This window comes from Ochotona princeps, chromosome 15 (assembly GCF_030435755.1).
Source record: "Ochotona princeps isolate mOchPri1 chromosome 15, mOchPri1.hap1, whole genome shotgun sequence".
In the NCBI taxonomy this organism is placed as follows: domain Eukaryota; kingdom Metazoa; phylum Chordata; class Mammalia; order Lagomorpha; family Ochotonidae; genus Ochotona; species Ochotona princeps.
Window position 1 is genome coordinate 7,533,804 of NC_080846.1, and position 15,532 is coordinate 7,549,335.

General features: G+C 57.4%; 1 protein-coding gene across 1 annotated transcript; it reads left to right on the forward strand.

Annotated features, from left to right (window-relative positions):
• The first annotated feature begins 595 nt into the window (after positions 1 to 595).
• On the forward strand, positions 596 to 12,529 carry FOXRED2 (FAD dependent oxidoreductase domain containing 2). Its single transcript, XM_012928287.3, has 8 exons — positions 596 to 1,617; positions 3,429 to 3,680; positions 3,770 to 4,039; positions 4,779 to 4,945; positions 7,012 to 7,177; positions 8,262 to 8,503; positions 9,240 to 9,410; positions 11,216 to 12,529. The coding sequence occupies exons 1-8, from the start codon at positions 1,112 to 1,114 to the stop codon at positions 11,473 to 11,475; spliced, it is 2,034 nt and encodes a 677-aa protein (XP_012783741.3). The 5' UTR covers positions 596 to 1,111; the 3' UTR covers positions 11,476 to 12,529.
• Positions 12,530 to 15,532: the final 3,003 nt, after the last annotated feature.

A 15,532-nucleotide genomic window follows, 5' to 3' on the forward strand; every position in this document is an offset into this window, starting at 1 on the left:
TTAACCCCGTGTCACACGACCTGGCAGTGCTGTGTGAGGTGCCCATCAGGCCTCGGGCAGGACCACACCACCCGTTCCCGGGAGGTCAGCCTCTATCCTGGCCCCACTTGTTATGCACAAGTAACAGCCACATGCAATCATGGGGGATTTTTCCTAGCCGTGTGATCTTGAGAAAACCACTCCCCCAACCCATCCCCCCCTCCCCGCACATAAGCAGTCGGCTACAAAACGATGGGCACGTAGTCCCTGGCGAGGTTCTGGTGACAGCTGTCAGCTGTGGAGTGGGACCGATTCATCGTCTGCTTCACCGGCCTGGTTTCTAGTCCGCCAAACTGGGGTCATGGCCAAAACACACATGCTCCCTTCCCTCAGCAGTGCAGATCTCGTTAACCCGGCGCAGCGCGTGCCGCACGTGGGCCCCTCTCCCGGCGTGCCGCGCGCGTGATCCCGCCCCCTGCCCCGGGTATGGGCGGGGCCGCCGCTGCAAGAGCAGGACGAGCTGGCCTCGCTGGTGTCCGCACACCACCGGCGCAGACAGCCAGGACAGATCGCTGCGGGAGCGACCGGCGAGGACACCACGCGCTCGCCGGCAGCCGACGCCGACCCCGACCCCCGGAGCGCACGCGCCAGGGCGGCAGGTGTGCCAGGACATCCATCGCGTGGCAGAGGAGGCTGGAACGCGCGGCACCTGTCAGGAGGCGGGGCCCGTGCAGACCACGCCTCGGGCGAGAGACTCGGGGCCAGAGCAAACTGCACCTTAGCGGGAGAGCTGCGGGGTGCCCCTCAAATTGGGGTGAAGTTGGGTCGCGAGCTGTCCTTCCCCCATGGTGGTGGTTACCGTGGTTACAAGGAGGGGACTCTCTGCCCTGGGAAGGGATGCCCTGGAGGAGATGACATGCAGGGATCGAGGACTCGCGCGGGAAACCCCGCATTCCAGCGGGACAAATGAGCTCCAAGGTCTCCGAGTACAAGTGCTGGCTCTGCCCTAAATTGCGGTGAGAGCTCAGGCGAGCCGCTGCTTCTTGCGGGACCCCAGTCCTCTGGAAGAAGCTACTGCGCCCGGCTGTGCAGGCCGTCGGCAGTGCGAGGCCTGAGCTCCCCAGCCTGCAGGATGTGGGGCACCCCGGGGCTGCTGCTGGCCATCGCGCTGCACCCAGCACTCGCCCTGGCGCCCCCCGCTCGGGACTACTGTGTGCTGGGCGCTGGGCCCGCGGGCCTGCAGATGGCTTACTTCCTGCACCGGGCAGGGAGGGACTACACGGTGTTGGAACGCGCCCCGGGCCCGGGTAGCTTCTTCACACGCTACCCGCGGCACCGCAAGCTCATCAGCATCAACAAGCGGTACACGGGCAAGGCCAACGCCGAGTTCAATCTCCGCCACGACTGGAACTCGCTGCTCAGCCACGACTCCCGGCTGCTCTTCCGGCACTACTCCACCGCCTACTTTCCCGACGCCGACGACATGTTGCGCTACCTGGGCGACTTTGCTAGCCGCCTGAGGCTCCACGTGCAGTACAACACCACTATTGTGCACGTCACCCTGGACAAGGACCCACGCGCCTGGAATGGCCACTACTTCGTCCTGACCGACCACAAGCGCCAGACATACCGGTGCAGGTAAGGAGCCTGCGCAGAAGCCCATCTGCTCAAGGTGGGGCCTCCCCAACCCAAGGGAAAGGGTGTTTGTACCACCCTTGACTCCCACTCCAGGTTCCTGCTTAGAGGTTCAACTCAGCCGCTCCCGTCCGTTCCCAGGATGCTCTTCACCCCCCGGGGTCAGGTGGGTTGGGATGTTTGCCAGCTATTTCTTTCCTGCAGGATTTGTCGGTCTTTCCTGTCTTCTGCTGCACCCAGCGTTGGGTAGAGCATTCTGTGTAAGCACAGTTTATGTGCTGCCAAACTCCCTTTGCCCTGGAGCAGCCCCTGTAACTCGTGTTCCCCAGTGTGCATTCTGGGAAATTTGGGTCAAAGGGGGCTGGGCTGGTTGAAGTTCAGACCAGAGCTGGGGAAGGAAAGCCCACCCCCACCAGTCCCAGCCCTCCAGCCTCAGCCCGCAGTGTGCTTCCAGCCAGCAGTTTCTGCTTTCTTTGACTTGTAAGATGGCTTAACAGTGGGTGGTCACCCCCCCAACTCCCAAACTTGTGTGACTGTCAGCCTCCCCACCCCCCCGCCCCCCCGTTTTACTGGTGGAAGTCTGGGGCTCTGACAAGTTGAGTAACTGGGGCTGTGACCACCCAGCAAAGACGAGGCCGGGTTCTGGCCACTCAGCAAGAATGGAGTAGGGCTCTGGTCGCCTAGTGACCACCCAGCGAGGACGGGGCAGGGCTGTGATCTGAGTCTATCCTGGCTGTACCACATGGCCGACTGTCCTCGCTCCTGACGTTTAGCCCTGCACTGGCTACACACATGGCTTGGCTCAAGCTCATCTTCTCAAGCCCTTAACCAAATGCCTTGCTCCTGGCCTTGCTCTGTTACATCTCGGAGAAAGAAGGCCCATGTCAGCTATAGGCTGCTGGGCTGCAATGGAAGACCCTTGGATGGGAGCACAGTGGCCTAGGGACAGAAAACAAGGACTGGTGGGGCTGGTAGGAACAGGTGCCCTTGTATAGAAAGCCAGCCAGGTCTTTTTGTTTTTTTGCAAGGCAGAGGGAGAGAAGAGGTCTTCTATCTGCTGGTTCATTCCTCAGATGTCTACAATAGCTGGAGCTGGGCCAAAGCCAGGAGCCCAGAATTCTATCTAGGTCTCCCACAATGAGTAGAAGGAACCTAAATGTTAGTGCCATCACCTGCTGCCACTCAGGGTGCACATTAGCAGGAAGCTGGAATCGGAAGTGGAGCCGGGACTCAAACCCAGGCACTTGGAGATGGGGCACAGATATCCCTTGTAACTGCTGTGCCCAATGCCCACAGCCTATTCTAGCTTGAAGCCACCTTGTGGACATGCCATTCTTCTGCAGGCTGCTTGCCTAAGCTACCTGTCACCTCACCAGAGATCTAAGGGCAGGACCTAGAATGCCAGCCTGCCTGTGCTCAGAGCGTGGCTTTGCCAGATCCCATAACACCAAATCAGGGTGGCTTTAGCAGGAGGGGGTGTAAATGAGGTGGTCCACAAGGCACTCGGCACACCTGTCCAGCAGCTATGTGCCTCTGCCGGGCCAGCCAGAACAGCACTGTCTGCCCTGGGGCGACACTGGGTCCAGCGTTGGCTCACTGTAACACCACCTGCTCTATGAGGAGCAAAACTGCCCTCCCTCCCCCAACCTGCAGTGGGCATGAGCCCAGGGAAGTATGAAGGAAAAGGATTCACCAGAGAGGGTACTCGGGGGTCAGCCAGTGAATGAATGCATGAATGTTCTCCTGTGTGGGGAGCTCCAAAGGGTGACGCTCCCCTCCTGAGCTGCCCACTGTTCCTGTGTGCCCGCCTACAGAGTTCTATTCGTGGCCACCGGCTTGTCGGTCCCCAACCAGGTGGACTTCCCCGGCTCAGAACACCTGGAGGGCTACGAGTCGGTTTCGGTGGACCCCGAGGACTTCGCCGGGCAGAATGTGCTGATCCTGGGCCGTGGGAATGCAGCCTTCGAGACAGCTGAGAACATCCTGGGGGTCACGAACTTCATCCACATGCTCAGCCGCTCTCGTGTGCGCCTCTCCTGGGCCACCCACTACGTCGGGGACCTCAGGTAGGGCCCGCTCTGCCGGGGCTTTCCACCCGCCCACTGATGCTGCCGTCCTCTGAGGCTGCCCCCTTTGCCTTCCCATGCACCCCCAGGGCCATCAACAATGGCCTGCTGGACACCTACCAACTGAAGTCCCTGGACGGGCTGCTGGAGTCGGACCTCACGGACCTGGCCATCCTGAAGGACCACAACGGCAAGTTCCGCGTGACCCTGAGGTTCTTTGTGGAGGAAGCTGATGCCAACGAGACTGCCGACTCCATCACCCTCCCCCAGGATGACAACGACAACTTCGCCATGCGCGTTGCCTATGACCGAGTCATCCGATGCCTGGGCTGGAACTTTGACTTCTCCATTTTCAATAAGTGAGTCCAGCTGGGTGGGGCGGGGCGGGGAGCGCTGGCCACCCCTTCTGCCCTCTCTGGAGGAGGGTGGCAGAGTGGCTGCTCAGCAGGTGGCAGCAGGACACGGAGGGGCAGTTTCCCGCCTGGGATAGCAGCTCCTGTCTGCTGCAGCTCCTCCATCTGTACTAGCCATGGGCAGTAGCCACCTCTGGAGTCTCCGTTGATGTGCCAGGCAATGTGCTCAGATGGGTGCAGGGGCAGGCATGGCGGCCCAGGGCCAGCCCAGAGTGCATGCTCACCGCACCCCAGGGGCTCCAGCATGCTGTGCCCCACATTCCTCATCTCTACAATGGGGGCTGGCCATGCATATTTCACAGGTATGTGTGCTACCTGCTCAGGGAAACATCAGGTGCTAAGACTATTTGTCATTTCTGTTTTGAAGACCTGTTGACTAGGGGCCTGGTCTTGACCCAGTGAGGCTTGCTGTCAACACTGCCCTCCAAGCTTCTCACTCACCCGGGGCCAGGACACAGGAGGACAAGGAGCAGCCCAGTTCCTCTTTCCCATCAGGATGCAGCGAGACCAAGACTTCCACCTGAGCCCAACCCCGAGGTCAGGCTGCAATCCTGGCTGTGTCCTGCCACGACCTTGACCTAAGCCCCAGTTCCATCCTGGGCTCACTGGAGCTGACGGTGCCACCTGCTGAGGTGTAGAGGAGAGAGGGACTGATGGCCATTCTTAGTGACCATGTCGTTCCCAGGTCCCTGAGATTGTCCTCCGGGGGTGAGTTCAGCAAGAAGTACCCCCTGATCAGAGCCAGCTATGAGGCCAAAGGCAGCCGCGGGCTCTTCGTCCTGGGCACCGCCAGCCACTCTGTAGATTACCGGAAGTCAGCCGGGGGCTTCATCCATGGGTTCCGGTACACAGGTGAGTGAGATGGGACGGCCACTGGCCGCACAGAGAATGACCTGTGTTGTCCCCGGGGCCCGGAAACAAGCAGCCAAGTTCTAAGGGCATGAGAGGGATCAAGCAACAGTGCTGGGCAGATGCAGGCATCCGGGTGACAGGGGCTGGTGACGGGCTGGCGATACGGAGTTTTCCCTAAGGTTTGCTGGGAAAGTTCTAAGTAAAGTCCAGGCTGCCCGTGGGCTGTGTGTGCAGAAGATCAGGGGACGCACACAGTGGGCTGTACCTGTGTTTTGCTCAACTGTCAGTTGAGAAAGTCCCAAGGAAAGAGGGATGCAGGATCACCTGGCAGAGAAAAGTGACAGGAGAAAAAGACACAGATAGAAACCACGCCCCTGCCCCTCCTAAGTGCCTCGGTAGCCATGCCTCACCTCCCCGGAGCTGGCTGCTCTTGCCTTTGCTTCCCATCCAGCCACCACGGCCCCTGCCCAAGCCACTGTCCTTGACACACAGCCCCCTACCTTCCCCTGCTGGCCCTTCCTCAGTGACTTCCACTCCCCTCCCCGTCTCCTGCCCCAGCGCCTCTTCTCTGCTTTCCAAAGCATTTCAGGTGCACTTGAGACCTCCTCCATCCTCTCCTTTGTCTCCACACCTGTCATCAGCCATAGCTTTACTCCTGCTGCCCCTGGGGTGTGCATATCTCCAAGCAGCAGGGGTCTGCTGGGTGCCCCCTCCTGTGAGCTGTCTTCGGAGGGCTTGGGGTATTGCTGCTGAATTTGGGGAGGGGATCCAGCACCTGCAGGCAGTACCCCGATCCTGCAGCTGTCTGTGGCAGCCCCAGCTATGAAGAAAGCCCTCTTGTGATATGGCTTTAGGTGGCAGCGACCTTAATATCCTCGCTTGGACATACAGAGCATCTCACAGCAGATGGGGCCCAGGCTGTGACAGAGGAAGCAATCAAAGAGTTGCAATGTAGGAGGTTCCAGGAGAAGCAGGGACTGCGAGACGAGACCTCTGAGCAAGGCTGCATGGCTGTTTTGGATGGGGTGGGCGAGTCTGGCCTGAGTCCTAAATCCCCATTCATGCACCTGTTGTCCATACCTGCTTCCATGCCAGGGGCAAATTTGAGTGATGCATGGTTCCCAAAGCAAGGAGTGCACAGGGCCCTGCAAAAGTTTCTAGAAAATGCACACTCTGGAAAAACTATGCATGCATTTCAACTTTCCATGCATCCAAAACAAATATCCTCTCTTGGTTTTCATTTATGTTTTGTTTTCTTTTGTTGTTTTTGTCCCCCTCCCTGCCATCCCCCCGCCCCCGCAAACACAGAAAGAGGTCCTGACCACCGATTCAGTTCCCAGATGGCTGGTAGCTGTGAGCTCCATCCAGGGCTTCCACATGAGCGCCCCCTGCTCCCTGCCAGGGTGCACATCAGCAGGAAGCTGGAACCAGAGTGAGGCCCAGACTCAAGCCCAGGCTCTCAGATACAAGGTGCCCCTGTTGCAAAATGGGTGTGCCAATTGCTCTACCAAATGCCCACACCAAAACTTGCCTCTTAAGAACAAAAACAAACTACTTACTTAAAAGGTAGAGTCACAGAGAGAGAAACAGAGGCTTTGCATCTCTGGTTTACTCCCCAAATGGCTGCAAGGGCCAGCCAGGAGTCAGGAACTCCCTCCGGATCTCCCATGTGGGTGCAGGGAGCTAAGCACTTGAACCATCTTCCACAGCTTTCCCAGGTACCTTAGCAGGGAGCTGGACTGAAAGCAGAACAGCTGGACTTGAATCTGCACTCATGTGGGATGTGGCACCATGGTCTGCCTAACCCTCTGGGACACCATCCAGGCCCCTGGATTCATCTTGCAGCTGCATCTTTTCATGAAGCATTCTCCTGTTTACCCTTTGGTCCTTCCTTGACACAAAACAGTGTCTGAGTCCTGCTCTGGGGACAGTCTTTGCTCTCCCTGCCCTCTCTCACCCATCTCCAAGAAAGTGCTGGTTTGGGGGAAGGAGAGGAGGCCCTAAACCCACTGATTAACAAAAGGCAGCACCGAAGGGTGGCTTCTCCCTGTCTCCGGCCCTTTTAGCACGTGCTGTGCACCGACTCCTGGAGAAGCGCCACCACGGCGTGGCCTGGCCCGCCACCCAGCTCCCCATCACACAGCTGACTAGCTCCCTGCTCCGGCGCATGAATGAGGCATCTGGCCTGTACCAGATGTTTGGGGTGCTGGCCGACGTCATCCTGCTGACAGAGTGAGTAGCCTGTCCCTGTCCGGCCATTGGCACACCCCCTGCCCAATGTAAAACAGCCTGGTGGTTCCTTCTGGGGAGGTGGGGCAGGGCAATACCGCCCGGTCTGCAGGCAGAGTCCTGGCCGTGAGTGTCTTACTCTGTGACCCCAGAAAGGTTAGTACACCTCTCTGACATCATCAGCAAAGTGGGATAACAAGGCCCTCCCTACAGAAGGAAAGAAAGGAGAACAAGCACTTGGGAGAGTGCCAGGCAGAAGGGACTGAGCCCCTCGGGCCAGCACCGGTTTGCTCACAATGCTTCACTCCAGCAATAAGCAGCAGACCCCCCAGAACAAGCGGTGCCCGAGAAGGGCACAGCGCACAGCCCCGGGGAGGAGGGCTGGAGGCAGAGACCCGTGAGGACCTCGGGGGCAAGTGGCAGCAAGAACAGGGAACAGCCTGACCCTTGGCTGCGGTACACCAAGCCCAGGGACATGTGAGCCCCACCACTGGGCTCAGCCCTGAGGACCCTGTTGGACACTCGGGCCTGCGGACCAGGCAGGTCATGAGGTTACCCCTTCAGTTACGCCTAGAACAGGAGGAGCAGCCCTTGCTAACCCCACTCTTTGCCTTGCTCCCAGTGCTGAGCATCTGTTGTCTGCCCGTGTGTGACACCTATAACTGGTGGTCTTGCTCTCCCCAGCAACCAGAGGGGTGCAGTGACATCACAGATGTCACTGAGATTGCCCTGCTCAGCTCCCAGCACCTGCAGCATCACTTCTAACTCCAGGCCAGACCCCGAATGCTAATTGTGCCCCCTAAATCCCCCACCTCCCTAGGGATTCTTTTGCAGTCCTCAGCTCCCCCGAACACACTCTTGCCTAGGTCTCTATTTCAGGCCACACAGAATTTTCTGGAAGCTGTCACACATGGGTCAGAGAGGGCCAGGCTTACCACAGAGCAGTCAAGGGAGTCACATGGAGCCCATGCAAGTCTGCACTGGCCCAACTCCACAGGCACTTCTGGGAGGGTGAGATGCCACATGCCCAGCTCTGCCTGGGCCTGCCTGCCTCTCACCTGGGTCTGACCCTCCCTGTTCCCTGCAGGAATGCCACAGCCTTCGAATACCTGGAGGAGATACCTGTGCAGATGTTGGCGCAGCTGGAGAGCCTGACGGGCAGGCAGGCAAAGCATGGGCTGTTCGTCATCACCATGGAGTACGGCAGGAACTTCTCCGGCCCCGAGAAGGATGTCTTCTTCTACGACCGCTCCGTGGGCCACACGGAGGACGCCTGGCAGTCCAACTTCCTCCACCCCGTGGTCTACTACTACAGGCATCTTCCCACTGGTAAGCCAGCCTGCCCTGGCTGTGGAGAGAGCGGTTCCAGCCCACTGCTGCATCCAGGTGTTGTCCAGTGTGGTGTCATGGTCTCCCTCAGGACTGCCGTGCTGTGACATCCCCACAGGGCTGACCTCAGTGGGTGGGTGGGGACAGGTGGCTGGGACACTGACAGGAATGGAGCTGCTGATCTCAGAATAACCCAGGACCATGACTTTGTCTTTCGGAGTCTCAGCTGTACGATGGGGCTGACTGCAGGACTGTCTGAGGATCAGCGTGATCGTGTACACAGGCTGCAGCCTAAGGAGCAGGACTCTGACCTCGGAGCTGGCCAGGCTGTGGGGTGGGAGGGCGTGGTCTCCGCAGGGGCTTGCCCGGGCAAGAGCACCTCACCAGAGTCACAGCAGCCGCTGGAGTCTGCTGTCCCAGTACAGGGATCGTCAGACTGTGGGTTGGAGGCCACCTGATTGGGACACACCAGCCAAAGGGTGTCTCGGCTCACAGACACCACAGTGCAGGGCCAGAGCTTTCAGCCTGGAGATCAGCTGGACAGCAGCCCTGAACCACCAGAAACAAGCCTACTTCCTCTTTCTCATAGCGCACGGTGCCCTTGAACAAGCTGACCACATCCTGTGCAGGATGCAGGAGCTGCCCTGGGTGGACCCGAGACCCAGGGACTTCCAGGATGGGAAGCCGTGCCCCTGGGCAGTGATCTGCTCTCTGTGTCCTCCCCGTCCCCCAACAGAGCAAGAGGTGAGGTTCCGCCCTGCACAGTGGCCCCTGCCACGGCCCACAGCCATCCACCACATCGTGGAGGACTTCCTGACTGACTGGACAGCCCCCGTTGGCCATGTCCTGCCCTTGAGGCGCTTCCTGGAGAACTGTTTGGACACGGATCTCCGAAGTTTCTATGCAGGTAACAAAAACCCCTGAGCCAGAGGCTGAGCCCCATTGCATCTCAGGACCTGTTTCCAGAAGTGCAACTCCACCTGCTGTTTCCTGCAAGGTGGGGCACTAAATGTGCAGACACTAGGTTCTAGCCCAGCCTCGGGACCCGCTGCTGAACAGTGGGCCCTCTTAAAGAACTGCAGGGAGCTAAAATGTGCAGCCAAGGCTGGACCTGCCCGGGGCCTAGAACCTGGGAGATGGTTTGATGCAGAGTAGGAGGGAGGAGACAGAAGGAGAGCTCATCCTTCCTCTGGTTCACTCTGCCAGTGGCTACAACAGCCAGTGCCAGGCCAGGCCAAAGCCACAAGCCGAAAACTCCATCCTGCTCTCCCATGTGGCTGGTAGGGTCCCCAACACTTGGAGCATCTTCTGCTACCTTCCCGGGCTCATTAGCAGGGAGCAGGATCGGAAGCAGAGCAGCTGGGAACTCAAACTCATACTCTGATATGGGATGCCTGTGTCACAAGCAGTTTAATCTGTGGCACCACACCATTGACCCCCCCACCTTGCCTGAGTTTTCACTGGTCAGCCCTTGGCATCAGAAGATGAAGCCTGGGAGATCTGATGGCAGGCCCTGAAATACAGCTTGCCTGCCGTTAGGCAGAAAACCCCCACAGGAGGAGGGAGGGTGAAGGCTGATAGGCCCTGGAGAGAGTAGGGGGAAAATCAGCTGGGAGGATTTCCAGCCACAACTTGTGCACATCTGGGGCCAGTCTTCACCCTGTTCAGGGGAGGCATTCCCAGAAGCCAATGCAGACTCCTCTGGATAACTGACCTTTAGACGTAGGCCCGGGCGTGGATATTGTGCTGCAGCCGGTTAAGATGCTCCTTGGGATGCCAGCATCCCACAGCAGGGCACCAGAGTCCCAGTTCTCTGCTTCTAGATCAGCTCCTTGCCACAAGGCAGCAGAGGACAGCCCAAGTGCTTGGGCCCCTGCACCCACGTGGGAAACCTGGAAGAAGCTCCTGGCTCCTGGCTTCCGCCTGACCCAGCTCCAGCGATCATGGCCATCTGAGGGGTAAACCCATGGATAGATAGATTCCTCTGTGTCTGCCTCTGAAACATGTTTTGAGATTCATGGAAAAATAGTATTTAAAGAGAAATTTATTTTCACGTAAAACATTTGAAATCCACGCAGTTTTTTTCACAATGTGCGTTTGTTTCCCTAAGTATGTTTGATGTAGCCGTTGAAATTAAAAAAGATTATTGAAAATAGAAGGAACAGAAACTACCAAAATGAGGTAGTTTTGGAAAAAGATACAACTTCTGGAAACTATTTAAAGAACTAGAAATTAGAAACTCAGTGTCAAGATCAGCCAAGACGTAAGACAGAGATGAAAAGACAGTGGGCAGAGTGGAAGAGATCTGACGGCTAGACCCAGAGACCTGGCGGGCAGAGGCGGCGTGCTCCAGTGGGAGAGTGCTGGCTTCCTGGGGCCCGCACCAGGCTCCGTGCCCAGCCCCCACACTGCTCCCTGATCTCTGAGAATCACCGATGCCATTCGGCTCACCTTTGGATCCTTGACCTTCACTTCCAACATGCCCAGGCAGCCAGCTTCCTGTCTTTGGAGCCTCGTGGAGGTTCATGACCCATGACCTTCTGAGGTTAGGCAGGAGACACACGCGGTAGTGAGCCCCTGCTTCCCGAGAGCTCGAGGGTCCCGGATGAAGTGACCCCTGGTGACCCCTGCCCCAGTGGCAGCAGCTCCTCTTTCCCACTCCCCAACCTGACACGGTCCCCCCTCTCTCTCTCCTCTTTGGCTTTCCTCTAGAGTCATGTTTCCTGTTTGCCCTCACGCGCCAGAAGTTGCCGCCCTTTTGCCAGCAGGGGTACATGAGAAAGCAGGGGCTCATGGTCACTGAGAGCCTCCGGCGGAACGGAGTGGAGAGCGGGCTGCTGCGGGACTATGCCACTTCCAGCCAGCACCTGAAGGACCGTGGTCAGCAGCCTGCCAACCCCGGGCCAGTAGGTCATCCCTTGACCACAGGGACGCTGGTCCAATCCCTTCACAGCAACAAGGAGGAGCTCTGACTGGCCCTTCCCTGGCCTTGGGCTCTGCAGCCAGGCCCACAGCCAACCTTTTTCCCCTCCACAGCTGCCTGCACCACCCACCAAGGTGTGATGGCTGAAGACCACATCCCACCTGCTGCACCTGCACCCAACAGCCTACAGGGCACGTAAGGGCTGAGGCGAGGCCATGCAGCGGGCTCCCCTGCCTTCCCCAGCCCTGGGGGTAGGGGGAGGAAGGCACCTGTGCTAGGTGTGGGCTGCTTGCTTTCCACAGCCTGCACACCACCTGCTGAACTGGCACCATGCAGCAGGCTGGCCTCCCTCCGTCCTGTGCCCTCCCAGGGCCTGCCCACTCCTCCCCTTCTCTCCAGAAGGCCTTGATTCTGCTTGCAGCCTTTCACAGCTGGACACACCCTTCATCACAAGAATCGCTGGCAGGCCCTTGGAAAGCAAAGCTTCACCCAAGATGGTCGTGGCGGGCAGGTGGCCATCCCTCTGCTGGACTTGGCAGGGCCTGGACTAAGCTGTGGTGTCCAGGGGGCTGTGTAGCTGACCGTGGGGCCCGTGGCTGTCACACGGCCCTGACTGCAGTCTCCTCTCAGCAGCTTTCTCCCTGAGTGGTGGAGCTCAGAGCTGCCATGTCCCCAGGATCACACCTACCCGCCCCACACCACCTTGTCTGCAGCATCTTGGGTTCCCTGCGCTTCTGCTGCAACCTGCCAGCCCTGGCCAGGCCTTGCGTCCCACCTGCTCCGCCCAGCACTCTGCACAGCTTTCCTGCTGCTTTTCCTCGGTGTGCGCTGGCCGCAGTGTGCACTGTCCAGGGGCAAGGAGACACGGGTGACCACATGGACAGCGACGGTGAACCTGACCCCAGACCCTTGGCTCCCAGCATGTCAGTGTCTCCTCTGAGGAGGCCAGGGGGAAGCACTTCTATACGCAAGATGGTCAGAGCCACTGATTTCCCGGGACCCTGGGTGAAAGGCGACTGCTACCCCCTGGCTCTTCCTTTTATCTGCTGGGAACTCTCCACACAAAGGCAGGCTTCCTGGGCCCCACACTCTACTGGGAGCACCCCTGCAGCTGTGGGGAATGGAAACCTTGCAGCCCCCCTAGCCATGTTGTGTGGGGTGGGAGTCTTCAGTGCCATGTTCTGGCCAGGTCTAATGTGCCCAGGGCTGCACTTCTACAGTTAAATGTTCCACCCTGATCCCCGACTACTAGACTGCCCGCCCGTGAGCAGATTAGAGGCCAAACTGCACACTGCTGTCCCAGCCTACTTTTACCAATGCATCGCTTAATACAGCTTAGTTAGGACTGCACCCACAATTTCAAGTCTTCCCACACACCTATTACTGTCAGAGTTTGAGGTTTTGCCACTGGAGCAGGTGTCCTCCACTTGCCCTGCAGAGCCCCCACAAGCCTGGAGCAGACGCAAGGCACGTTCCCAACCTCTGGGCTGAGAGAAGAGGCCAGCCCTGCTCTCCTTCGCCTGACTCAGCTGGTTTCAGAGAACTCCCCTTTCCCATGAAGATCACTGCTGCCTTAGCCGAGTGCCCTCCAGGTGGTTCCCTTCCCATGTTTTCCTACCAGTGCCCCTGGCTTGGAGCTGCCAGCAACCTCCACTGTACTGTTCCACCTGGAGCAGTTTCCCCTGGAACTACTTCAGGGCTGGCCTCCCTGTGCCCAGGCCATACTATCTGTGAGCAATGAGTCACGCTGACCCCTGCACTGCAGCTGGACCAGTTCCTCTCCCGGCTACAGCTGGATTTCAGGAATTCCTGCTCCTGTCAGCTTCGCACAGTGATGGTGTGAGGGAGACTTGGGTGAGCCAGGCAAGTATTAAAATGGAATCACATACAATGGGAAAGAAGCAACCTGGGAAAAGAGAACTAGCTGTGTGCTTTGGACGATAGCCTTAGCTACAGGGGGGTCACCTGAAGCCGTGCGACACTGAGGCTGAGAAGGACTTGGTAAGCTTCAACATGGTTCCCGGGCAGCAGGATCAGCCTTTGCAGGCACACCCAGCTGCCCCCACATGGGACTGATAGGATGAGTTCAATGAAAAAGATTCATTTTTAAACTGCATGAATGGAAGTAGTTACAGAATAAACACAAATACTTATTTTGCAAAGCACCGAATGAGGGGCGGGTGCGATCCAGTCCCTCCTCGGCGTCTGACCAAGCTCCCTGCTCGGGCTCACCCCAGGGGCTTGAGCTCAAGCACCCGGATGGAGTTTCTGGCACTTGGTTTCTGCCTGTCCCAGAACCAGATGTGAAGATATTTGGGAAATGAAGCAGCAGATGGAAGTCTCAGTCTTCTTGCGTTTCAGATAAAGAAACTTTGAAAGTATGACACACAGATGCTTTTTAAAAAAGAACTGATTGAAAGAATTTTTAAGTGAAAATTACTTAATTCTTTCCTGATGGATGGTTACGCGGCTCTACAACGCCTGGTGAACAGCTGTGATGCCTGTGTGCAGGTGGGAGGGAAGTCAGTCTAAGGGCAGGACATGAGGTTGTACTTGCCATTACTTGGATTAAGTGCAACCCTATAAAAACAAGAAACCACAGGGCCAGCGCCACGGTGCAGTAGACTAAGCTGCTGCCTATGGTGACAGCATCCCTCCGAGTGTCCAGCTGCACTGCTTGTGGCCTGGGAAAGCAGTAAAGGACTGCCCAAAGCCTTGGGACCCTGCACCCGCAATGGGAGACCTGGATGAAGCTGCTGGCTCCTGGCTTCCAGCCATTGCGACCATTTGGGGAGTGAACCAGTGAATGGAAGATCTTCCTCTGTCTCTCCTTCTCTCTGGAACTCTTTCAAATAAGAAAATCTTTTAAATTTTTTAAAAATGGGAAACTGTTGGGGCGACTGGAAAGGAAATGTCACAAGATGTCAACAATGGCTATGTCCTTGTTTCCTTTTACACTTTTGTCAAAATGTGATTACTCTTTGGTACAATAAATGCATTTTTTTTTAAAGATTTTATTATTATTGGAAAGCCAGATATACAGAGAGGAGGACAGACAGAGAGGAAGATCTTCCATCCGATGTTTCACTCCCCAAGTGAGCTGCAACGGGCCGGTACGCGCCCGGGACCAGGAACTTCTTCCAGGTCTCCCACGTGGGTGCATTTATTTTTAAAAAGTAATCTCTTGGGCCCAGCACAGTGGCCTAGCAGCTAAAGTCCTCGCCTTGAATATGCCAGGATCCCATATGGGCGCCAGTTCTAATCCTGGCAGCTCCACTTCCCATCCAGCTCCCTGCCTGTGGCCTGGGAAAGCAGTCGAGGACGGCCCAAAGCTTTGGGACCCTGCACCCGCGTGGGAGACCTGGAAGAAGTTCCTGGTTCCTGGCTTCAGATTGGCGCAGCACTGGCCGTTGCAGTCACTTGGGGAGTGAGTCATTGGACGGAAGATCTTCCTGTCTCTCTTTCTCTCTGTACATCTGACTTTGTGATAAAAATAAATACATAAATAAATCTTTTAAAAAAAAAAGTAATCTCTTGCAAATTTCACATCTCTGGAAGTAAGTGGGCTGGGATTCCTGCCAGGAGCTGTGCTGTGCTTGCTTGGTCCTGGGCTACTCACACACTGTCACCTCCCAGGTCACTCTCCTCCCCGGCGGGGAGGCAGCAACTGCCCCTGCTAAAGAAGGGGATCTGAAACCACACGCATGCCTGTCCTAGTCCGAACGATCCAGCACAGCCAAGGTTTCTGAAAGAATCCTCCCTCCCAAGTGATAAAAAGTGGAAGGTGGGCCCAGCACGGTGGCCCAGTGACTAGACCCAGGAGGCCAGCATGTCTGCCTGACATCCAACGCTGCACACCTACTGTGTGCCAAGAACCGGACACCATGAGTGTCCTAAAATGCAAGCACGCACGCTTTGACATCTCCGCCTTAGGGGGAGGAGCCAGGCCCCCGTCTGGCTCCTGAGGGCTAGCTGCAGGGACTCACTTCTGAGCCATGATGGTAGCACAAGGGATGACTCAGCTGCTCCAAGGGGAGGTTATGAAAGCAGCAGAGTCACATACAGGGAGATGAAGTGACACACACTGCAGAGGGCCCCAGCTGGCA